The sequence below is a fragment of the Convolutriloba macropyga genome, chromosome 8 (genome assembly GCF_964194025.1).
Source record: "Convolutriloba macropyga chromosome 8, txConMacr16.3, whole genome shotgun sequence".
Taxonomy (NCBI): domain Eukaryota; kingdom Metazoa; phylum Xenacoelomorpha; order Acoela; family Convolutidae; genus Convolutriloba; species Convolutriloba macropyga.
Window position 1 is genome coordinate 40,331,828 of NC_134475.1, and position 26,840 is coordinate 40,358,667.

Consider the following 26,840-nt stretch of genomic DNA (forward strand, 5'->3'; position numbering starts at 1 on the left):
ATAGCTTATTAAAATTGGTGTTTTCTTGTAATTATCTAGGAGTGGGTGGGAGGGGGTTACAATACAATGGGAAATAGAGAGTAGAATAATGCGAGAGGGGGAGTGAGGGGAATGAGGTTTAGTTTCACTAGTATCTGAAGCTACTGTTATTGTTGGTATGGGATGCATTACTGTATGGGAGTGGTGAGCTGTGGTGATTGTTAGTACAGTCAACTAGAGCCACAGCTTCAATCGGGGTGGCCTCTTGTTTCATCAGACACTGCAGAGCTTTCTTCGATCTGAAACACCACAATACTAATAGGACGTGAAAGTTGCCGACGCCCGGGTTGAGATTTCTTTGAATTCATACAAGCATCATGTATGATTTCATACTGTCCATACTTGATTTCTCAGTACGCCAGCAAGTTATCTTGATCACCGATCAGCAGCAATCAATTTCGCTAATAGAATATTTTGAGATGTGGCTTATAGTAAACATTTCTAATGCGATGGAGTAGAAACCAAAAATGTTTTTTTTTAAAAAAACAGCAGATTAAGTTCTGAAATACAACCCAAGAAATTGAATTAAAAACTCAGAATTACTGTGTCTAACCAGCATATCAATTGAAAAATGCCAGCCAGAAAAAAACAAACGGTCTCAAAAGTTTAGGGAAACTAAATTATTCAAACACACTGAATAAAAATACGATAATTGCGAAGATTCTTGAAGCTTATACCCTGATGGTCGAATTTGATCCAATAAATTACACTCAATAACTCACGCACAAGCCTTGAAAAATATATTCAGTATATTGGCTACTAAATATCGAGAAATATGACAAATACTTTAAATTTGAACTCGAGAAATATCAATAAATATGACAAATATGAAAACTCAAGTATTATGACAATTACTTTAAAATGAAAATCGCAAAATTTATTCAAAGTTTCTAAATTTTTAAAATTAATTTTCTCAAAAACCAATTTTTTGTATCTCGAATCTGTCTATTAACACGTCTGTAAGACATAAAAAAGTTCATAGGCCATTAGGGATTGATAAACTCAGAAAATTTAAAAAATTTTTAGAAAAACCTGAAAACAATTGCAAATTTATTGAAATGTTGCTAACATTCGTGATATTATTATCTTCAAAATCATTTCATTGAATGAAAATTTGCTGAAATTTTTTATGTTAAGATGTGGAAAACAATTCCATTCCATTAACCTCATCAACTATGCAGTAACATAATATTAATTCATAGCAGTGGTTCTCCAGCCCGTGGGACAGGAAAAATTTTCTGAAAATCATTAAAATGTTGCAAGTTTAATAAAAAATTACCTAAATTTTGTGATATTAAAAAAATTGAATTAGTTGCATTGACCCTCGAAACTATGCAGGAGCCTACTATCGAACCCTATAAGAGGTTCCATGTAACCTAAAGCGGGAAAAACTCAAAAAGTACGACACATGTTGGCAAAACACTTAAATAAAATTGCAAAAATTTGTATCACTTGAGTGTTTATGTTTGCAGTATCAAAAAATGGAGCTCATATAGGTCATAAAAAGTAAATGAGACTAGCAAAAAGCATTTATCAACTTTGAAAAACGTCAATTGAAAACTGATTGAACAAAAGCTCGAAAATAGACAAAAAACGTGAAAAATCGCACCATTATGATCTCCTAAATATCAATTTTTAACATTGAATTAAGGTCTTTCCAGCATCTCCACCATTCTAAGCACTTGAAAAACAAATAAAGTTAGCCTAGGGCCTCTAATGGGACCTAACACCCACTCGGCGCCACCTTTTAATCCCGTTTTGAAAGGTCAAAGTCATGACAAAATGGGTGAAATGATCTTACAAAAAAAGACAGCGCACCAATACAACCAAAATCTTTGTATTGTAAAAACTGGAACTATTATTGCGTCTTAAGAAATATTCCGGAGAAAATCGTTATATTTTGTTTAACTCTATAAGTCATCCGTCAAAATGAATGCAAGCATAAATTTGCAGCTGCCCTGTCATTTTTGAAAACTTAACATATGTTATGGTTCACAAGAAAGTCAAATCAAGCTGCTCAGCAGTCTTGATTGTAATTAACATACTAGCTATGATAGATTTTTAGGAGCTCTATTTGATCATAAAGAATTATTGTTAGTCATCAAACAACAATGCAATAATAAAAAGCATACAGTTTCACAAAAAGTAATGCAGGTTTTGAAGGATAAAATTTCTGAGTGTTAGATTAGATGCATCTATAAGCTGCAATTTTTTTCTCGTTTTCAAACATGGTATCTTGTACAACTACAAAAAGGTTTTAAGAGTAACTGCAATAAAAATGATGTTTTTAACGATGGAATAAGATGAAATTAGTTAAGAACAATTATGGTGATCCGAACTAGACATCAAGTATTAATCAGTACTGAGCTAGTTAAATTGCTGGTCTTCGATAAGTAACGTATGAGAGCTCTGATCATGTGATTTTAAAATTTGGCACGTCTTGAATCAAGTCTTAAGTCTTGATAAGTCTTCAGACTTAAAATAAACTTGACATGTGCATATTTGTTAACTGTAACGGCTGCTCTCCTATCAAAGTCAAGGAAAACTTTATACCGCCCAGTTCGTTTCAGCGGTTTCAAATCTGTCCGGATATTGTGTTTTTGCAGTTAACTTTTGTGAACTGTATTATCCGCTATACTGTAGATTACCGTTGCATTACTTGTTGCTCAATTACTCCTGCTAACTAATCGCTCAGCTTTGCTGAATAACAAGCTTGTTTCTCTCAGAATAACAAAACAATTCAAATTGAAACAATCAAATTTTTGTAGAGTTTTTGTTAATAACTCAATCTATAAACCGAATTTAGGAATTCCCGTTCCTACAAATTGTAGCCCTATAACTTGGCTATAACTATGCAAAGTTTCAACCTGCTACAGTAAGCAGTTGTAAAACGGGCAGTTTTACCAATTGCAAATTTGATAATAATAATTTTTCTAAATTCAAAGTTAACAAATCTCTCTATTGGTTTCAATAACAACCAATATCAAACTAGAGTAGGCTTCGTTAAAGCCAGTAAGAGAAACTGACTTTATGCTTTGCACAAAGTTTCTCTTACTTAGGAACTTCGTTCCTCAGAAAAAAAGTTTTGAGAATATCAAAGTTTATTCTCTTTTCACAAGTCAAAGTAAAGTTAAAACTGTACAATCACTAATATGATCTACAGAAACAAGACACGATAACAAGTAATTTACCGCTCAAGAAAGCGTGCTTCAATACGCACTGTATGTCAGTTTAACAAGACAAATTTCACAAGTTTCAACTGATTTTTGGTAGTTTTTCAAGCTCTATTTATACTGCTGTACATGTCAAAATTGCATCTCTGATTGGTGGTAGATAACTATGTCGTAAGATTCTCTGAATGCACTGAAGTTGGGGTTCGGGATACCTTATACGGTGCCCCGCACTCTCTGAATTAGTATAAAAATCGCAAAATTCATCGAATCTGGCTTACCAAGTTGGGTATCTCTTGCTCCGTTTGAGCTAAATTTGTGCGATTGTGAACACTTGAATACGTGGCAATAATTGCGTAATTAAAGTTTGAGTTTCTGTTTCACTTCATATATGACGATTGCGTACTAATAATAGTTGCTAAATATAAATGTTGAACAAAATGAACAAATCCGTTTGGCTTCGATAGAATGTAGCATTAAATTTCGCTTGTCACGCTATTGTAGCTTTAAGGCTTGAAATGACCTTGAAGCGCTATTCAATTTGATTGCTGAGTTGTTAAGCTCAGCCGCAATATCGCCGGCCCTGTTTTCCATCGCGAAAACATCTTTTCCAGGTAGTACTGGGGCGAGCTTCACTACTGGCCTCTTGTACACTCCGTCGTTCGTTCGAACTATAGCTGACCGGATCACACCGTCAGACCCATCGATCGTCTCCACAAGTCGACCTAGATTGTAATATCCACGCTTATCGCTGTCTTCGATCAACCAAACGAGGTCGCCTTCTTTAAGGGTTTCGTTCGCCGTAGATCGCCATTTTTGCCGATTATTCAGAGTTGGCAGATATTCTTTCCGAAATCTGTCCCATATGAGATTTGCATAGGCTTGAGTTTGTCGAAAGAGCTTTCGATGATCGACAAATTCCTCCGCGCATGGTAGGTAGGGTAGGCAAACGTTCCTGTTGCCAAGCAAGAAGTGATTGGGGGTCAATGCTTCTAAGTCATTAACATCCGAACTGAAGGTCTCGCGTTCAACGTCTGCTCAACAATACACATCGTTGTTGAAAGAACGTCCTCGGTGACTGATCTGTTCCCCAACACTGCATACATTGCTTTCTTGCAACTTCTCACCAACCGCTCCCATACTCCTCCAAAGTGAGGTGCTGCGGGTGGGTTGAACTTCCATCTGATCCCTCGTTGAATTAGATGTTCTTCGATCCCTTCTTTGTTCCATGCTGCAACATACTCCGCAAACTCTCTTTCAGCTCCAACAAAGTTTGTTCCGTTGTCACTGATGATCGTATTCGGTTTGCCTCTTCGAGCAAAAAATCTCATTATTGCGTTGAGACAACTATCAGTATCCAACTTGGGTACCACTTCTATATGCACCGCTCTCATAGTTAGACAAGTAAAGAGACAACACCATCGCTTTTCATTTCTTCGCCCAATCTTCACTATGAAAGGGCCAAAGTAGTCGACTCCAACATTTGTAAAAGCTGTAGAAGCATCTAACCGCTCTTCGGGTAGATCTGCCATGACTGGTGCTATCGTTTGTGCTCTGCCCTTTCTGCAGGTAACGCACTTGTTCTTGATTGATCGCAAGGCATTTCGTATGCCTAGGATCCACATCGCAAGGCATTTCGTATGCCTAGGATCAACATGTTTCTTACATGCTCAGTGCCTTCATGTTGATTGTTCTTGTGCTCGTTTCGCAAGAATAATTCAACCGCATGATGTTTCCAATGTAGCAAAATTGGATGCTTTGCATTGAAGTCCAACTGACTTTTGCCTATTCTGCCTTTGGCTCGAATAAGTCCTTCTTCATCCAGGAAGGGGGAGAATTGTAGAATTTTGCTGACTTTTGGAATTTCCTTTTCAGCTTTGAGAGATTTCATCTCTTCATCAAACTGTTCTTGCTGTAGTAACTTGAAGATTGTTGCTTTTGCTTTTTCTCTTTCTTCAATGTTGACTACGAGTGTTGCTGGTCTGTGTTTGTTCAATGCTCGCTGTACGTATGCCACTGTATTTACTAGTCTGTTGAAGTTACTGAATCGTTCCCACTGGATAACAGCTTTCTTATCTTCAGCCTGTATCATGAAGACTGACGAGGGTATATTCTCTTCATCTGAGGCAAATATGAGGTTCACCTGCTGTGGCCATTCGCTTTCTGGTCGCTTCAACCAGGCCGGCCCAGTGAGCCACTCACTTCTCTTGAGTTCTTCAATGTTGATTGCTCTGGTGCCAATGTCCGCTGGGTTGTTGATACCGCTCATATGTTTCCACTGTGAAACATCAGTTGTATCTAGTATCTCAGCCACTCGATTGGCCACAAACACTTGTTGTTTACGATGGGAACTGTGTATCCACTGCAATACCGTAGTTGAGTCTGACCAAAAACTGCAACTATTTATCTTCATTTCATGTTCCTTGACTATCTGTTCTTTCAACCTCACTGCCATGACTGCCGCTTGCAATTCCAATCGCGGTATTGAAAGATGCCTCATCGGTGCTACTCTGCATTTTCCAATGACAAATGCTAAGTCAGCTGAGTATTCTTTTGGTTGTGAGCGTAGATAAGCCACTGCACACATCGTGTCTTCAGATGCGTCAGCAAACACATGAAGCTCGGCTTTATCCCTCTCTCTGTTGAAGTACCTTCTATCGATGCTTGTCTCAGCCACCATTGGAAGTTGTTCTTTCCATCTCAGGAATTCTTCCTTTTCACTGGGCTCAACTTCGTTGTCCCAATGTTGTCCATTCTTAGTCCAGATGCCTTTCAGAAGTCGTCTCATGTGAACACTGAACGGAGCAAACAATCCGATCGGGTCGAATACTGAAGATACCAGTGACAGAATCTTCCTCTGGGTTATAGGTGCTTCAACTTCCTTGTTTGTACCTCTGCATACTTGAAGACTGTCATCAGTAACGGTCCATTGTAGTCCTAGCACTGAGGATCCTTCCGTATTGGGTTCCACTTCGACTTGCTTTGTGTTGCTGATTGACTTCAAGTCTTCTGGGATTGCTTCGGTAACTGCATCGTTGTTGCTTATCCACTTCTTCAATTCAAATCCATGTTGTGAGAGAAGAGGTTGTAGTTGGTTGAAGACTTCAATTGCTTCTTCCGGGGTTTCTACTGATTTGATGAAATCATCCATGTAGAAGTTGTTTTGTATTGCCTTGGTTGCTATTGGATACTCTTTTTCGTTGTCCAGTCCCACTCGCTTGAGAGCATAGTTCGCTCAAGTTGGAGAACTCTTAGCTCCAAATACGTGACGCTGATATTCGTATATCTGAACAGGTTCGTTAGTTCTTGGACGCCATAAAAACCTCAAGCAACTTCTATCCTGTTCAGGAACTTGCACTTGTAGAAACATCGATTCGATGTCGGCTGTTAGGTCTATTGGTCCTTCACGGAATCTGAATATTGTTCCAATCAACCCATGTAGCAGATCAGGTCCTGCTAGTAGCTTATCATTTAGGCATACTTCTTTGTACTTTGAGGCAGCATTGCAAACACGTCTTACTTTGCCAGGCTTGTTCGGGTTTAGCACTGGATGGTGTGGCAAATACCATTCTTTCCCGAAGTTGCCTTTCATTTCGGACTCGTCCAATATCTTTACGAATCCTTTTTCTACGTCTGTATCTATTGACTGTTGATACAAATTCTTCAGGTTTGGGTCCCTTTGGAATCTTCGCTCCAGTGAGTAAAGCTGACCCAGGGCTGAGCTGTAGTTGTTCGGTAGGTTTGGCTCTGGTTCACTCCACAGCATTCCCACTTCGTACCGCTCGCCTGTGAACTTTGTCGTACTCTCTAGCATCTTTTGTGCCTGCAGTTCCTTCTTTGACTGACTCACGACGTTGATTTTGGAAGCATAGGTTTCTATGTCCCACCAGGTTTGGATATTCTCAGCCACTTTCACATCTTCAGTGAAGGCGAAATGACAAACATTTTGTCTTCTTTTGCCCGTCATGGGTCCACTGACTACCCATCCTAGCTCTGTTAAAACGGCGAAAGGTTCACTTCGTGTTCCTATCTTATAGTCCAATGGTCGTTGTAGCTCATAAGCATCTTGACCAAGGATGATGCCAACTTCCATCAAGTTGAAGCTTTTGTTGGGTAGAACACTCAAGTGATTGAAGCTTTGCTTCAGCTTGTTGTAGTTGTAGTTTGTGTTTCCCAAGGAGATTGACGGGTGTGCAAACGCTTCGATTGAATGCACCTTTGAGTGTAGTCCCTTTATTTTGAGAGGAACCTTTTCTGTCTTCAGATCCTTTGTTCCGTGTATGCCAGCTATGTTGAGCGTCACATCGGTGCCTTGGGCCCGTAACTTCTCTTGCACACTTTGATCGATGAATGAAACCGTTGATCCACTATCGAGGAAAGCATATGTGTTCAGCCTGTTGCCACCGCTCTGTATTGAGACAGGAACTATCTGAAGAAAGCTAGTAACTTCGTTACTCTGGTTGATTGTTGCTGCGCTTACGTTGACTGCATGATTGCCTTCGTCCATTTGGTTTTCTGAGTGTAGCAATCGGTTGTGCTTCTTGATGCATCCATTGATGCCGCACGCATTGACTTTACAATCTTTGATTGCATGCCCTTTGCCTAGACATCCGTAACATAAGCGTTGCTTCCTCACTGCTGCGTACCGATCATTCACACTCATGTTTCTGAATAGTGGACAGTTCCATATTTTATGAGTGCCATCAGCTAGTGGACAGTGATCACTTTGCGTTTGCTTCGTTTCCTTCACGTTGGAACTTGCACTGAAGTTCGACGTTTTCGAGAACCGTTTGTCTCTATTTGTGCTTCTTCGGTCTTCTTCTCTTCGCTCTCCCTTGAAAGCTGAAAATCCTTCGTGCACGAATGCTATCCTTGATAGCCATTTTTCAAACATAATCAGATCAGGCCAATCTTCATCTTTATCATCAACATAGAACCACCACTTCTCTTTGAGAACTTGGGGTAGTTTATCTACTGCCATGTACAATGTCGAGCTTGATTGCAGATCACCAATCTGCTTGTACTCTTTGAGCACATTCACAAAGTTCGAAACAATAACTGAGAAACTGATCAGACCTGTTGAGTCGTGTGGTTTCACCTGACTTGCTTTGCGAAGGCTCTCCAGTTGTGCATCAATGATCACATGAGGCCTTCCAAATTTCCTCTCCAGAATATTCCATGCAGCACCATAGAATTGTCCAGAATAGCCCATTCCAGAGATTGCTGACCTTGCCTTGCCTGTCAGTAGAGTCTTCAGATGGCTCATCTTCTCTGAGTCTGGTATTGGTCGTTGATCCACTGTAGCAATGAACATACTAGACCACTCCGGCCATTCGAGAGGGTTCCCGTCGAAGTTGTTCAACTTCAGCTTTGGTAGGCTACTACTACCTGCGTAACCACTGTTGTATCGTAACAGACCAGCTCTGGGGGAAACGTCTCGGTCTTCAACACTTGAGGATCGGTCTCGTGAACTGCGATATTGTGAGAAGTGACTTTGCCTGTTCACTTCAGGGGTTACTTCGAAGCGAGCTGTTGATCGATCTGGTGTTAGAAGGTTGTCGACTCTGCTGGCCCAGTCAGAGACATCTCTCTTCTTGGGTGTCCAGTTGAAGGGTGATTTGTCTCGAGTACCAGTGGATTGGGAACGAACATCATCCTTCTCTAATGCTGTTCTCTTCACTTTGCGCTCTAGCTCACGCTCTTTCTCCAGCAGTTGATGCTTGGTTTCCAGTTCCTTCATTTGCATTTCCAGCTCTAGCTTCCTTCGCTCGAACCGTGCTTGTTCGAGTCGCATCTTGGTTTCGAACTCGATATCGAATTTCTTCATCCTTTCCTCGCGCCTTTGCTTTGCTGAAGATGTTTCCGAAACATTCTCCGTCTCTTGGCCACTTGCTGTTGCTCCATTTTGCACTGTTTGAGCAACTGGGTTGTCCGTTTGGTAGTTGTTGTTGCTCTCGCTGTCGTTCACTGCTTGAGCTGTGTTGCTTTGCTCTGCATTCATTGCTGGTTGCGTGCCTTTGCTTATATATGCAAGCCAATGATAGTCCAAACTTGCTTTGCGCTTCCTTGCTTCTTTCAGATGCTCTTCAACGAAATTAGCTTGATAGGGCACAAGCTTGTTTCGACGCTGCAGTTGCTTGGGTATTTCTTCCTCTAGAAGGCGAACAGTCTGTTGGTAGAGGACCTTTAGTTTGTTGGGTCGATCTGAATCTTCAATTATTTTGTAGCCGATCCCTGTTTTGGTGTTGACTTCTTCCCGTAAATCTTGGAGCTTCTTGTCGTACCTTTGAGCTGTTGATTGAAGCTCCTCTCTGCTGATTGTGTTTGGATTGCCTGATTGCCTTTTGCTTTGCTTGCTCCTTTTAAGCGAGGTTAGTTCTTCAACGTAATTTGTGAAGTGCACTCGCAACTTTCGCTCTGCCTCACTGGCGTTGAGCTGTTGATTTGTTTGATTCTCTTTGGGGGGTGCCTTCGGCACTCTCTTCATCAGATTGGACAGCAGTTTGACTTCCACTGTCCGGGTCGGCGGACCAAATGTAACGGCTGCTCTCCTATCAAAGTCAAGGAAAACTTTATACCGCCCAGTTCGTTTCAGCGGTTTCAAATCTGTCCGGATATTGAGTTTTTGCAGTTAACTTTTGTGAACTGTATTATCCGCTATACTGTAGATTACCGTTGCATTACTTGTTGCTCAATTACTCCTGCTAACTAATCGCTCAGCTTTGCTGAATAACAAGCTTGTTTCTCTCAGAATAACAAAACAATTCAAATTGAAACAATCAAATTTTTGTTGAGTTTTTGTTAATAACTCAATCTATAAACCGAATTTAGGAATTCCCGTTCCTACAAATTGTAGCCCTATGACTTGGCTATAACTATGCAAAGTTTCAACCTGCTACAGTAAGCAGTTGTAAAACGGGCAGTTTTACCAATTGCAAATTTGATAATAATAATTTTTCTAAATTCAAAGTTAACAAATCTCTCTATTGGTTTCAATAAGAACCAATATCAAACTAGAGTAGGCTTCGTTAAAGCCAGTAAGAGAAACTGACTTTATGCTTTGCACAAAGTTTCTCTTACTTAGGAACTTCGTTCCTCAGAAAGAAAGTTTTGAGAATATCAAAGTTTATTCTCTTTTCACAAGTCAAAGTAAAGTTAAAACTGTACAATCACTAATATGATCTACAGAAACAAGACACGATAACAAGTAATTTACCGCTCAAGAAAGCGTGCTTCAATACGCACTGTATGTCAGTTTAACAAGACAAATTTCACAAGTTTCAACTGATTTTTGGTAGTTTTTCAAGCTCTATTTATACTGCTGTACATGTCAAAATTGCATCTCTGATTGGTGGTAGATAACTATGTCGTAAGATTCTCTGAATGCACTGAAGTTGGGGTTCGGGATACCTTATACGGTGCCCCGCACTCTCTGAATTAGTATAAAAAATCGCGAAATTCATCGAATCTGGCATACCAAGTTGGGTATCTCTTGCTCCGTTTGAGCTAAATTTGTGCGATTGTGAACACTTGAATACGTGGCAATAATTGCGTAATTAAAGTTTGAGTTTCTGTTTCACTTCATATATGACGATTACGTACTAATAATAGTTGTTAAATATAAATGTTGAACAAAATGAACAAATCCGTTTGGCTTCGATAGAATGTAGCATTAAATTTCGCTTGTCACGCTATTCTAGCTTTAAGGCTTGAAATGACCTTGAAGCGCTATTCAATTTGATTTCTGAGTTGTTAAGCTCAGCCGCAATATTAACCCAAGAAGTGTTTTTGACCAGAGATATAATTATCAAATGTTGAAACTCGTTTTTCGGACTAACGTTAGCAAAATTTCCAGTGCTTTCAAAAGCCTGTCTTTCAACTGTGCATTTTACTATTCATTTTCTCTAATTAATTTTAGTCTTGATCTTATATCGAGTGCGTTACAGTTCTTTGCTACTTTTATGAAAATGTTTTCTCGGCTAAAGTAAAAGCCGGACCATGTTAACCAAATTTTTGGTCAAAGTTTTTTTAATGTCAAGGTGAATTTTTATATGCTTCCTAATAAGCTCATAATTAATTTTTCAGCTAAGGTAACATGATCTCACAAATTTTTCAGCAGATGCCTAATTATAGGATCCCTTATACGTTTGATAGGAAAAATTTTTTTCGGATTCCAGATCTTTTGAACTACAGTGATACTCACGGGCTATTATATTTCTCAGATTTGATATTGTTTCAGTCATTACGACAAATGACAATTTAGTGTTGCGGTCTCCGATCTCATAAATTGCCTTGAACTTTTGATCTCATAAAAGTGTCCTGAACTTCGATCTCTTCATAAAAGTGTTCGGGGCTGAAAAAAATCAGTTTAGTAAAGCTTCATTCACGGTTTCTCATTTTCCTTTAATCGTATTCAGTATCTAATTTTAGTAAATCAAAAACTTTCATTATCAATATGCTAACTGAAGATTTAAATACAATGTGGAACCAAACAATTAGTTACCGGATTAGAAAAAAATGTGAGGCCAGTTGTTTGCAATACAAATTAAAAGACATCGAGTTTGAAAGGAAAGATGTTCCATTTATAACCATCTACGAAAATGCAATCAATGCAGAAGTGGTCATTACTTGTTTCTTATCTTCGTTCAACATTGTGAGAAAAGCTCTTTCATTTTCTGTGTGAAAGTATGTGAAAGTGCGCGAGCATGTTGTGTTGTGCACAAACGGAAAAGATCCGGCCGCCAAATTAGTAGGTGTACATCTTTACAACTCTGAGCTCCCGTTAAGAAATATAAAGAAATATAATTTGCTATTGCGATCAAATGGTGAGCACCTTGTAACTGGGGCACAATACAACTTACTGTGGCCAGTAACAAAAAGTATCTCAATTTTTTGCTAATTGCTCACCTGGGGATGGTGTTGGTGAGGTGGTCTCGGAATGTCTCCGACTGGATGGTGTACACAAATGGGTTGCAGATGTTGTTGACATAGAAGAGGAAGTAGCACACCCTCACCCACACCTCAGGGGATCCAACAAACACTGTCCATGCTGGCCACCATGCCCACAACTGGTTGATTAGCTAGAAACAAACAAAATAAACAGTTCGCTTATTTTGCGTCACCTGGCTATGAACATTTTGCCAGCATCATTGTGGAAATGTTGCAAAGGAACTTCCGCTTTTTAGCAGTATTTTTGCAAATAATTGATTCCGCGATAGTATTCATTACTTGAAAGTTAAACACGACATGATTGACACTTACAGAATGTCAAATTATGATTTTGGGAACTGTTGCCTTTCCCCGTGACCAAAATTGTTTGTTTTTTTTATACCCATGCGTTAACAAATTAAGGCAATTTTTGCATTAATGGTGGTTTGCATGGCCTGAAAAGAGGTTAGACTAACTATTACAACAAACACTTATCATCATTAAAATAATAATTATAATTTATCACAATCCATCGGCTGAGTGAAACTACTGTTTTCTTCAACTGTTGAGCGCAATGAAAAAAAAATGAAATTTTTAAAAGTCTCAAAAATCCTATTGAAAGAGGATGAGGTTTGTTGAAATGAAACACTTGGTTTTATAAAATTAGGAACAAATGAAATAACGCAAGACTTCTCTTTTGATCAGTTAAAAACACACACTTGAAAATTGCTGTTACGATTAAATTCCAGAAAAGAAGTAATAATGTTATTCCATTTCACGTCTCGGAAGAGAAGAGGTTACAGAATAATTTACAGAACATAATTTCTCCCTGATTTGCTCTCAGTTGCGAAAACTATACTCTCACTACCAAACAGCTATACGCAGCTCTTTGAACTTCTGAATTTCAGTTCTATAAATACCAAAAAAAAACTTATCACCCAACAAAAAAACATGGCCGGAACAATTCCGGAAGCTCCTCAAATTTTCGGGTGTTCCCAAAAAACGCCCTAATGGCAACCAAAGCTATTATCTTTTGGCTGAATTTTAAACATTTTTGCCTCTCCAGAAACAAATAAAATATTTGATAAAAGCTTATACACCGTCTTAGCGAAATTTCAGCATCAAAATCCTCGAGTCAAAAAAATAGGACAACACTCACTAAGGATACAAAAGATAAAAAATCTTTAGAAAAAAAATTGAAAAAAAACTGTAAAATCAAAAACTGACTGGGTCAACGCTCAAGAAGTAGCCGACCTTAAAACCTCAGAAATCTGTGACCCGAAAAGACACTTTGTGAAAGCATATGTCAAATAACATTATTAAAAACTGAGCTCAAATTAATTAGACTTAAAAACTGAGCGCATAAATTTAGTTTTCAAGTAAAAAAAATGGCCAGTTTCGGCGTCAAAGGAGTTCAAAAATTGAATGTTGGAGATATCTTTCTTGAATTGAATTCAAATTAATGTAAATTTCAAATTTGTAAGGAATCAGTCAAAAACCATGAAAATTACACTAAACAAAATTTTGAAAATTAACTTAGTAATTATGGGAAGACGTCATAGTAGTAGTTTTAACAGAATCACAATGCTGCAAAATGCCAAATCAAATCAATTGCAAATCAAAAAAAGAAAACATCTAAAGAAAAAAAGAAATTCATTTCAAAAAAAAATTTAATTGCAGAGGAAATAAAACTATAAGCAATAACTAAACAGAGAAGATAAGATGGAATGTTGAGGTTAAGGACATCAAAATGTAACAAAAAGGCAAAATGTAATTGAACTTGAATTTTGAAAGTAAAATTAAAATTTAAATTGAAATAAAAAATGAATAAATAATAAAGAAAAACCAGTACTTTTTGTCAGTAAAAAAAGATATTAATCTTCCTGCTAAAATTAAACAGCAAAACAGAATTGAAAGATTCGAAGCAATGCAACATTTTGCGTAATTTCGATATGTTATAAAAGCAATTGATAAACAATTTTTCATTGAATCTTCAAATAACTCCAAAAAATTATTGAATCAACAAAAACAAGATTGTGAACGGTTCACAGAGACGGTTCACAAAAAGCCTTAATCAATAAACTGAAACCAACAGACCAAGAAAAAACCTGGACTAATTGAACAAAAACTGCCCAACATCGGAAGTCAACATGTATAAATAAAAGTCATTCGTTCAAAGCAGCGCATGGACAAAAAACTTCCTTCATTCAGAAATATTCAATTTGCTGGGCAATTTTAATCACTTTAGCTGTTAAGTCAAATTGACCCAGACAAATCGTACATCCGCTAAATACAAAATTGCAAGAAGAGCAATGCTCCTCCTTTTCTAGTTATAAAATGCACTCGAGATAAAAAAACGTCTTTTTTTTATATAGAAAATGATAAGAGAATGAAAAACTGTTTGGAGAAAGAATAATGTTTAGTCAGTTTAACTATATCGTATAGTTGTAAAAATGACTGTCTGGATAACGTTGAAGGATGAATGATTCGTTATTTTGATCATTTCCGTCAGTGGAGAGAGGGCTATGTTAGTTGTCTGAGAATTCTGATCCATTTTTATAAGATCAAAAAATTTGTAAAATCTTTATGCATGTCTGCATATTGTGGCAAACGATTCAAAGTTGTTATGGCGACGTTCTCTACTTTTGACACGTTTTGCATGAGCTTCTGATAATGGAAAAAAAACAAAAAATTAGCGCCAAGATTAGTTTTGGCCGTTTTAGGTGGGGAAGAAGTTCTTGTTACTATAGCTGAAGACTTATAAAAGGAAGGCACCGAAACGAGGGGACTTTGGTTTCCACTCAGCCATGCGATAGATAATATTGGATCGCATTTCATTTTTCTGAGGCGCTTTTGTCTTCAAAGTTAACTGAAGTTTGAAACTGTAGCGGAAATTTTTTTATCGGAAGCCATTATATTGTTTCGACCAACTTTAGTGGGGGGGGGGACAATATACACAAATGGGTTTTTTGTGCAGTCAATTTTTGCCGATCGATTAAATCATTGTGGAAAGTTGAGACTGGTACCATTAGAAAGCCAGCGTAGAATATAGACTTAAACATATTTTGTTGATTTTCGTATTTTACAGGGAGTTATCGAGGTTTGAAGTTTTGTGAATGATAGATGGATTACCGTTGTTGTTTTTTTTCACAATTTCTGGAATTTTTAACTATATTTCTGTCAGTTTTGTTGAAATATGCTATTTTTTTAAAAAAAAGTGTTGTTACTTTGTTTTCTAAAGATAGAAGTGTGTTGACAAAATTTTTAATCTAATTTTTTGGCTCAAATTATCACTACATATTTTAAAAAAACAGCTTTTTTCATCAAAAATTGAAAGAAATAAATTTTTTTAGTCAACTTTGCTTGAATTTGCCGTAAGTGAACACCTAAAATTTGTTGGCTAAATTCACCTCAACTCACGAGAGGGCTATTTTTCTTCTCTGCTCTCTTTTAAAATTTTCTTGGTTTGAAATCGTTTTTTAGCTAATATAACTCGAAAATTGTGCAAACAGCATCATTTTTCTTTGATATATGCAAAATTTTGTTATTTTACATATATCCATTACATGGGGCACCAGTGCATGTTTGCATTGAACGAACAGTAATAGCAAGCCTATTTTTTTTGATCGTGGAGTTCTAAATTCCAAAAAAACCGGATTGTAATCAGTGGCTCTTTTTTCCTAAAAACAATTATGGATTTTAATGTTCAACACGGAACATATCAATTCTCATCAAGGCTCACTATTGACGTGTCCAATTGCCTTTGGTTTCCAATAGTGTCAAATTTTTCCTTATATTTATTGCCGTATAAAAGAAGACGTCTCAACGATGATTCTTTCATTTTAAAAAAAATAATTTAGGAATTAGTCAGTGTGATCTTTTCCAAGTTCAGGGGCTCAATTAAAGTTTTTCGAGCATGAAACTGGGTTCTGGCGGATTTTATCTTTACTGTGTTGTTTCTGAAGACACAAGCACCAGGACGTTTCCGACAATATTAAGTTTTCATTTGCTAATTTCTATTTCTTTGACAATTTTTTTCTATCCTGGTCTGCATGTCAACCTAGATATTTTATACACAGTTTTCTCGTATTTTTGTCGATTTTTGAAAAGAAAGCCAGCTTTTCAATACCCTAATATCAAAAGTATCTACAATTTAAGTTTTCATTTTTCATTAAATTTGTGTCTCAGTATTTGTGCTCTATTTATTGTATCTTTGGTTCGTGATGTTCAGTTTGTATGCCAGTGAATTAAAATTTATGATTTTTTGTTCATTTCTGTAGATCGCCATTCAGAACTTGTCCTGTTATGTTTTTTTTATGTTGTTGGCTCTTACCATATATGGGAGTACACATGCTGAGAACATGATGACGACAATGATGACCAACTTAGTTGTTCTTCTTTTCCCTCTCTCGTAGCTCTCTGAAGTGTGTCTGTGAGGCATCGCCTGCATGCAAAATAATAACGATTTTTAAACACTATTTTTTAGGATTCTTAAACAAAAACGGTCTTCCTCCGTTTTCTCTCGTACACGAAATATAATTGATTCACAATACAATTAACCTCGTTCTTTCATTACTTCTATAAACTATTCATGTTTTAGCTTTTTTTAGCGGTTTGAGCTGCATGACCTAAAAACTATGGGACAAAAAGAGAAGTGAAAAATTGCTTTATTCTAACCAGGTTCACATATTATTTCCACTTTGGTATTATTGTCTATAGGATTACCTCATTGGGTCGTTGCCATAGTGACTGGAGGAGTTTGCGGTAGAGCACCACAATCATCAGAAGAGGAATCAGATATCCGAACAGAAAGATCAACTCCACAAACACTTTAAATGCCACGTCTGAAATTTAAAAAAAAAGGAATTTTTTCTCAGAGTATATTGAGATTTTAAAAAATTGAAGCAACTGCAGCGACTGTAAATTGCATATGTCCGCTTTCTGTTACCGGTTGGGCGAGTACTTTTAATTAAGGCTATACAGTGCTGCTGTTCTTGGCTCTCTGTTATGTTCTCTGATGATCCATTTAGCTTCTTAAAAAATCAGGTTTCCAATATTAATAAGGCAACGTCAACATCAATAGGTTTACATCATAGCAAGATCAACTGAGTTGATATTTCGGTCACATGTGACAAGGTCAAAACAGTCAAAATTGGGAACCGTTTCCCTTACCCGCCGTAGATTAAGTCCCCCCCATTAATTGATATTTTTACGAATTATAACGGTATATATTAGTTCTGATTACTAGCCGCAATTTTCATTAGGCTATCGGAATCATTATTAATTATACAAAAACAAGCATTGGTTGGAACACGCTAATGAATAGAAAATTTTAAATCAAGGGGAAGGAGACGTTTGAGTTACAGTTTGAACAATTCCGCGGGTACTCAGTGTCCAATCCAAATCAATATTCGACAACTTTAGATCGAAGTCTTAACCAATACTGATTTATAGACCAACTAATGTAAAATTTAAGACAATGCAGACCTCTCAAAGTCTATTTTAAGTAACACTTGTTCGCTAAAAACAGTGTTTGACTATCTTTACTCAAGTTTTTCACTCTGTTGACATATCAACATCGCTTGCAGATTTGTGGGTAATTCTGATAGGTTATAATTTATAACCTTGTGTTGATTCTTTGTGGAACCAGACATCCCAAGTTAGTTTGCACTGGCCCTCTTTTGAGTCTGCAATGAGGGTGAGGGGGAGAGTGAAGAGACCCCAGACGAGCCAGATCAGAGCAGAGCTCTTCTTTCCTATCTCGAACGATCTGAACAATTACACATAGCTGTATTACAACAGAAATTTTTTAAGCAAGTGTCTGTAAATGATGAGATCATGACGTAAGCAACTCTCTGCAATGAATGGATGTCTTATTACATAACAAAACATGGTGGTTTTTTCCACAAAAATTACAAGAACTGTAAGATTAATAGATCAGATTTTTCAGCAAGTCTAATTCAGCATAATATTTTCATACTTGCCTTGGGCTATCAGTATTTGTGCTGCAGATATTTACAGTGCATGGTTATCCCTTACAAAAAAATTTTACTTTCAGAAAAATAAATAGGCTCGGTATTGAGCGTCCGCACATAAAGTTCCGACCCCGCTCATCCGCATTTTTGGCATAAATGTATACCAAATGAGGAAGAGATAGAAAACCCCCAAAAATTCCAGTATTTTTCAAAAAAAAATGTGTATGAACATAAAGATAGCCTCAAACGCAGATAACTCGGTGGAGTAAAAAAGCCGCATTAGATTGGATGAGATTTGCCATTAATAAGAAAACAAGTCAAGAGAAAAAACAAAATCAAACAACAATAACAACAAACATTAATTACATCCAAAACTTTACGTTCATTTTTTTAAAAAAAATTATTAGTAAGGTCAAAATAGCGTCAGACAGAACTGAAACTTAACAAAACAATTTTTACTTCACTAGAAAAGATATAGGACCTCATGATAAGGCTCGGTAAGAATTAGACAAGAACCAACAAAAAACCCAGCAAAGTTAAAAAAAAATTGGATACAATTAGTTTCAAAGTAATGAAAAGCATTAGATAGCAATTAAAAACATGCAACATGTTGATGATCAGATGCGCTTCTGTAGGAAGCCATTAAGATCTGTTTTTGTTCAAATTTTTATGCGGTTAGAAAAAGCACAGAAAATGGAGACAACAAACAAAAACTCAATGAAAATTTGCGAGAAAACTGCATTTGAAGCCTTAAAAGCGTATTCTGCCCCACAAAATATGTTCAATTGAACCTTCCTCAAACGCCACAGTTAAAGTAGGTGAGCTATTTTTAATGAAAACAAGTAAAAAGTAGACAAAAAAGGAAAAAGGGCAAAATTGTGACATAATTTTTTTCTTTTTTCGAAAACAATTATTTTCAAAGTCATAAAAGCCATTAGCTTCAAAATGAAAAAACTAAAGAAGTTCGTTTACTCGTTCAGAGGAAGCGATTGAGACTTGTAATTACTTAAAATTTGTCTTGTATCTACAAAAAGAGCGTCAAATTTGGACAATTATTAACAATTATTTTACGTTTTTTTGCTGTTTCGCAGCCAGTAAGTTCATAACGAAATCATTAAAAACATGAGATTTTTGTACTCTTGCACATTCCTTCGCCAAAAAAGTGTCATATGAGACTTGTAATAGACGAGACTAGGTAACATATAGATAAAAAGAACAAAAGTCAAAATATGTTTTTCTTTAAATTTTTTAAAACAAATGTTTTCAAAGTCAAGAAAGCCATCAGCTATCTATTCGAATCAAAATATTAGCTAATTTCTTTTTCCATAAAAAAACCAATGATACCTGCCAAATTCCAGCAAATTTCAGACGACTAAAAAAAGTAAAAACGACAGTTAAAACAAATGCAAGAACTTCTATTAAATTTTTTTGAGAAAGTGGTGTCGAAGCTGTTAAAATCATTATCCATGACATTTCATGCATTCATATCTATGCGTTCAATTGTGTCTAATTGTAAATGTCAACAAGGCGGCTCGGTAATGTGCAATGGCACATAAGGTTCCGACCCCGCCCATCCACAATTTTGGCATAATTGTCTACCAAATGAGGAACAGATAGAAAAACCCAAAAATTATTTTTTGCGAATCCCAAAACAGACCGAGTCTTTTTCAAAAAATTCTGTATGAACGATAAGATAACCTTCAAAACAAATAACTCAAAGGAGTAAAAATTGATGCATTAGATTGCTGTAATATATCAATATTAAGAAAGCGAGTCAAAACGAACAGCAAAATCAAACAACAACAACAACAAACATTAATTACATCAAAAAATTTATGTGCCTCTTAAAAACTAAATTTAATAACAAAATCAACATACCGTCAGATAAACCTGAAACTAAACAAAAATAACTTATAAATCACCAGAAAACATATGCGACCAGTCCATAAAAAGGTTTGGTAACAATTATACAAAAAAGAACAAAAACAGAAAAGTAAAAAAAATTAACTTATTTTTTTGAAACAATTAACTTCACAGTAATAAATACCATTAGGAATAAATTAATATTACCACAAATTTGCGATTACCACTTCTTCTATAGAAGGGTATTAGGACCTGACCTTATTCATTTTTTAGAGCGGCTAAAAAGAACAACAAAGAACAAACAAAATTTCAATTGAAACTTGCCAGAAAACGCTGTCAAAACCGTCAAGCCAAATTTTGGCACTCAAAATATATTTGATTGCACCTTCTTCAAACAGCTATAATGTAGTACGTGGCCATTCATTAGTAAGACTAGGTAACAAGTAGACAAAAAAGCGAAGTGCTAAAGTATGTAATACTTTTAATTTTTTTTTCGAAACAAAATTACATTCAATGTCATGATAGGCATTAATTACAAAAAGAGCTATTTAAATATCGTCGTTTTTTCATGAAAAAGAAACCCTCGAGACCTGTAATTATCCAGAATATTTCTTGCATCTACAAAAAGAACGTCAAATATGACAAATATCAAATTAATTTAATTTTTTTTTGTGAAAAAGCGGTGTCGAAGCCAGTAAGGTCATAACAAAATCTTTAAAAAAAAGATTTTGGGACACCAATCCCTTTTATTCCCTTGACACCCATAATGTCATATTTGACCTGTAATCAACTAACGAGATTAGGTAACAAAAAAAACATAAAAAGAACAAAATTGCGAAGTTAAAAAAGTTTTTTTTTTAATTTTGGAAAACGATGGGTTTGAAAGTCATAAAAGCCATCAGCTATCTGCTAATATCAGAATATCGGTTTTTCAATTCTTCCATGAAAAGCCAATGAAAGCTATCACTATACAGGAAATTTCATACGACCGAAACGACAAAGTATAAATAACAGTTAAGACAAAATTAAAAAATTCAATTGATTTCTTCAAGAAAGAGGCGTCGAGGCCATTAAAACGATGATTTATATCTTTCAGGATTTTAATATGTTCGATTGTGCTTTAATTTGAATGCTAATAAGGTGACATGAGAACTGTCAATTTTGTGATAATGTGACAAAATTAGAAAACGTGAAAAACTGGCAAATATCAAAACAAACAAAAATCTAAAATCTTGTAGTATCAAAGCCAGAAAACAATAATTTCAGGCTTAAAAGTGCAACCGAGAATAAATGTTAACTCAGTAGAAAGAAGAAGCAGTCTTTTTTTGCTGACACTAAGCTGGAAGTTGAACAAATTAAGAAAAAAATAGAGGAAAAGTTAATTAAGCCATTATTTATTGAAAAGTCAGTTATTTTTAAAAAAGAAACGACCATAAACTTTCAATTAAAAAACTAAATGCAATAGCCTGGAGCTGTTTAGCAAGCGAATTGGTTGGACCTATCACTCCTGAGCTTTGATTTGATATGTTCTGTTCTTTATTATTAAAAAAAAAGTCTTTTTTTTTTTTAAAAAAAGACCGACTGATTACAACCCGATTTTTTTTGGATTGTAACAGTCCAAGAATGGCCCAAAACTACCCCTGTTAATACTTATTGTCCGTTAAGAACAATTGATTTTTCGAATGTTGTAGATATAGATAATTTCTGAGTTGAAACTCAAAATAAATTTTGCATTTTTGATAATCAACGAGTAAAGTTAGCAAAAAACGGAAAAGGCACTCTCTGCGGACTCTGAAGTAAAAATAGCCCCCCTCTGAGTCTACAAAGATTGTATGAGTGTTGTTTGGGGGTGTACTGTAGGCAAATTTAATCAAAGTGGACTAAAGTAGCTTATTTCGTGCTGTTGTTGATGAAAAAGGCTAAATTTTGAAATGTTTATCCAGATTTTTTGACCAAAAAATTAAATCAAAACAATCAAAAATGCTTGTTCGTCTTCAAAAATAAAATCAACGACACTATTCTTAAAAATTATAACAAATTTTAGCAAAATTGACGAAAATTTAGGCAAAAATTCCGGAAAATGTGAATAAAAACAACGTGAATTCACTCTTCTTTTCTCAGAAGTTTAAGCCTCGATAACTCCCTGTAGAAAACGAAAATTAAAAAAATCTTTTTAATTCCATATTCTACGCTGGACGAGCTTTCTAATGATACCAGTCTCAACTCTCTACGATGAATATATCGAGCGGCGAAAATTCACGGAACAAAAAAAAACCCCAGTTGAGTATATAGTTCCTCCCCCCTCAAGAGGGTCGGAACAATAATGTAATATGTGATATTAAATTAATGTGATATTGTGATAAATTGGAAAAAATGTAAAAAATTGGCCAACGCCTAAAAAATAAAAAAACTGTGATCTTTAGTAGTATCAATGCCAAAAAACCATAACTTAAGGCAAAAAAAGTTTAATTCAGTAGGAAGAAGAAGAAGCCTTTTTTCTTTGCTGACATTAAGCTATTAGTTGACAAAAAGAAATTAGGAGATATATAGTGGCAAATTTCAATAAGCCAATGCTTATTTAAAAATCAAACACTTTTAGAAGTCAAAAAGACCAAATTTTTTCGGGTAAAAAAATTAGATATATTAATTTAAAAATGCTTATGATGTTAATTGGACCGATCAAGACTGAGCTTTGACTTGAATTTTTCTTTCTTTAATAAACATGAAGAAGATCGAAATTTTTTTTTAAAAAAGACCGACTGATTACAATCTCAATTATTTTTGGATTGTAACAGTTTATGATTGGACCTAAACAGCCCCCGCTATTGCTGTTTGTCCAAAGGGAAAACTCAATTGTTTTGAATTATATAGATCTGGATAATTTGTTAGTTTAATGATCAAAAAGAGATGCTGCGTTTTTAATAATCATAGAATAATGTTAGCAAAAAACGACAAAATTTTATTTTCAGAAAAATCTCAATGGAAGTGGAAATAAAACTAGCTCCCTTTTTTAGTTAACAATAATTATGTTAATTGTTACTGGGTGTGGACATCCGGCAAATTTAATCAAACTGGACTAAAGAATCTTTTTTTGGACAATTTTTGATGAAATAGCTGAATTTTGAAACATTGCCAAAAAATAAATGAAAATAGACAAAATACTTTTTGTCTTTAAAAATAAAATCAACAGTACTATTGCAACAACTTTTACCTCTTTTAGAAAAATTGACGAAATTTAGCAACTCGCTCTAGAAAACGAAAATGAAAAAAAAAATCTTTTTAATTCCATGTTCTACGCTGGTCAGGCTTTTTAATGATACCACTCACAGCTGGCTATCGATCTCTCAAAATTGTCTGAACAAAAAAACCACACTCAAGAGGAGTCGGGACAAAAAATGTTTTCAAAATAGCTTACTTTTTTGAGTGCGATGGATCTATGGATATGTTTTCCATACCTACCTGCAAATCAATGTTCAGGCTAATTTTTGTGAACTTCTTTGTGAAACTAAAATGAAAGCTTTTCAAAAAAATAGCAGCCATTGGAAATTTTTGCATAAAAATGATATCATCCCCGAATGTTTTTGTTTTGAAAACAGAGATAACAGTCTAGAGGCTACCCCAGGCACAATCTCAAAATAGATAAATCTGTGCAATTGAAAGCAATCGAATTTTTCAAAATAAATTATTTCTTGTAGGAAACCTAATTATTTTTTCTTGAAAATCAAATACTTCATGCTGCAAGCTTTTTAAGATGCATTGCCTATCCTTGTTACCCAATAGCGATGATTTGCGTTTAAAGTGCGAGGTTTTCACATAGAGGTCGATCAAGACAACCAATTTATTTGTGTCATTGATTTTTATCACTGATTAGTAAGTAGCTTTAAACCTTAATAATTTAACAAAAGATGACTCCACTAATCAGTTATGGTACAAATTCGATTTAAAATTTTCGCAAATTTTTCCGGAACATAGAACTCTAGTTTGGTGGTTTTGGATATCTAGAATACGAACTCAAAGTTGACAAAATCGTGGAAATCAGTACATTCCGCCAGTACATTGTAAATAACTCTTTCAAGTTTGTTACAATTTTAAATGGAATTGTAACAACACTTGAGCAAAGAATTCTTGGACAGAAAAGTTAAAACAATTCGCGCTGTATCAAGGAATTATTACATTAGATCTATTATTTCCATGGCGGTATTTAGTAGTAAACAGAGCTTACCGTACAAAAATGAATATGCAAAATTTTTCATCTACTTTAATCACAAATTACAAACTACAAAACACAATAAAAGGGGCGGTACAAAACTCATTATATCAGAATGAGCAGCGGTTTATAAAATTCCAATTGAAAACGCATACATATGGAGAGGGTTAAGTTAAGGGCCCGTTGACAAAGATGAAATAAATTAAGTTTTGAGATTTACAGTAGATTTCCGTTGGCATTTTTATCCAAAAGAGTGTGATTAATATGGGTGCATGATTTGAGGTTGAATATGTTAGGTGGTCTTAGCAGTTGCTCGTACTGGGTCGGAAAGTGTAACTTCGAACTCGCAAGCTAAGTATTTATCAAATGAACTTGATAAATTATGTATTTATTAAAAGATGCCAAAATTATAACTTACATATGCCAAAAGATGCCGTTTTTTTTGTTTTATCTTGTTTATCATAAATTCATCCCTCTTTCCGATTCTTCCTCTATACTTTGAGATCGTAAATCTTCATTAAAAAGCTATTGCAGTGAACACAAATCTATTCCGTTCATGTTTCTTCTCACACCAGACAGGCCAATCAAGAATTCGCACTATTCCATTAGAAACAGTTTATACTCCGTAATAGCTCTTCAGTTTTACTATAGCTCTAATACTAAGAATTCCATACATGACTCTAGCATATTGATTTAAAGTGGTTTTTATGATTGAGCTTCTATTCTAACCTTCTATAAAGTTGACTAGACTTGTACAAGACATGTAGAAATAAGTGAGTCATATAGTGATCATTAGTCAGATATATTTGGCAAATCTATATCGCAAACTGTTAAGGCTGTAAAAAGATAGGGCCCATAAAAATAGGGCTAGCTGGTAAAGGAATAACTGTAAAAATAGGGTCTTCCTCACCTTAATTCAATGTTTATTATAGACGGACTCTGTCATATTGTATACCTGATTTGCATTGAGGAGATCGGGTGGACAACTGCCAGGAATCTGTCAAGAGACATAAGAACCATTGTGTAGATAGATACAAACACAACCAGGGTCTGGATCATGCCATAAAACTAAACACCAGAACAACAACGATCACATTTTCCTTTCTCAACTGAAACCAACCAACCAACACATGATGTTAATACTCGAATAATAAATAGTACAAAGCAAAAATCGCAAAAACTCAGATTGCTTTTGTTTGAACTGTGAAAACGGCTCCATCGGCATTCGAAATGCGCTCTACTTGGGAAACTCTTGTTCTCAAATTCAAATTTGTTGGCTCCAATTTCTTCCCTTGTTATAACGTCAAAAATAGTTTTTATTATGAACAGAAAGCAGTGCCAAAACAGAGCAAATCCCTCATATATAATTCTTTTGCATTGAAGTCAATTTCAGAAAACTTATAAAAAGCAACGAAGTATCAAAAATTATTGCCTGGACGTCATCCCAAAGAGACAGGGGCTTAACCGGCCCATTTTCAAAATTTATCTTATAATTAATTAAAAACCGTAAATAGGAAAGTGAAAATATTATTAATAATAAAGAATTTCACTAAACTTGGATTGAATTTGATTTCTCTCAAACACTGTCAGTCCATGCATGTATAATTGCATGTATCAAGTACTATTTAGATGAAGCCTATCTGCTTGAGTGAAGTTGATGTCAGCAATTACAAACAAAGTGGTGAAGTCAATGGATCTCCGATTGTTTTGGACATCCCGTGCAAATGCATGAATCTTTTTGCATAACAAATCTGCACAGAATCTACATTAACTCTAAGCTGTTGGATTATATAGGGTCATATTATAGGTCTTCAGGGTCCTAACGGAAGACACATGGACAGCAGCAAATGAAATCTGATTTTGATCTCAAAGCTTCCATTTTAATCGATGATAATGTGTTGGTATTTGCTATTAGGACGCCCCCATGAGGACCAATTTTTTCTATTTGATCACGATTGAATACCATTGACTTCTTTGTTTCAAATATTTTGATTTAACCAATTTTCTTTGTTTACGAATATTCGGATTTAACCAACATATTAATTAGAGAAATGGCCTGGCAAAAAAGGATGCTGTTATCTTGAATGCTCCATCTGTTTTTAAGTGGCAAACTGTTTGGGACCTTGAGACTTACCTTGCAGTAGTATCTTCCGAAGGGCCATTCGGATTCTAGGAAACAGAGAGTGTATGCAGTTGGAGGAATCACGAACACACACACGAGCAAATCTGCGATGGACAGATTGAGCATGTAGGCTATAGTGGGACTCTTCTTCAATTTGGACATGCTCAGCACTATCAACACTATACTGTTGCCTGAAACAAACAACAACTTTTAGAAACAAATTATTAAACACAAACGAAAATTATGACTAGCAATGAACAATCTCTGAATAAACGACCTGCGGCTTCGGCCCATTTTAACTAACTATGCCTATTCGATTCTCAATTTTATTCTATTTTTTAAATGAATATGGGCACATAATTTGCAGTAGTTAACTTTAATTCAATTTAACTTGTAAGTAACTGCATGTATAATTTATTTCTATCAACATTCAATCTTTGAATATCATTGCGTGATGGTTTAATAAAGTCCACCTGAATCCATTTTCACCATAATCTTAGAGACAACCTGTAATTTCCGGGATCAATCAAGCGCCA

At 35.6% G+C, this 26,840-nt stretch overlaps 1 protein-coding gene across 1 annotated transcript; it reads right to left on the reverse strand.

Annotated features, from left to right (window-relative positions):
* Positions 1-26,582, reverse strand: LOC142344117 (allatostatin-A receptor-like). Its single transcript, XM_075395619.1, has 7 exons — positions 26,317-26,582; positions 25,138-25,250; positions 17,762-17,907; positions 16,863-16,981; positions 16,471-16,581; positions 12,117-12,289; positions 1-278 (listed from the first exon to the last, which is right to left on the reverse strand). Exons 1-7 carry the CDS (start codon positions 26,464-26,466, stop codon positions 128-130), a joined length of 963 nt encoding a protein of 320 aa, XP_075251734.1. The 5' UTR covers positions 26,467-26,582; the 3' UTR covers positions 1-127.
* Between the last annotated feature and the right edge of the window lie 258 nt (positions 26,583-26,840).

Bases quoted from the DNA above. Each gene is read 5' to 3' on its own strand.
- LOC142344117 (XM_075395619.1), bottom strand. From the start codon at position 26,466: ATGTCCAAATTGAAGAAGAGTCCCACTATAGCCTACATGCTCAATCTG. The intron at 16,982-17,761 runs GTTATAAATTAT...TTTAAATTTCAG, and splicing joins CCACAAAGAATCAACACAAG to ACGTGGCATTTAAAGTGTTT. The intron at 279-12,116 runs GTGAGCAATTAG...GTGGTGTTTCAG, and splicing joins CTCACCAACACCATCCCCAG to ATCGAAGAAAGCTCTGCAGT.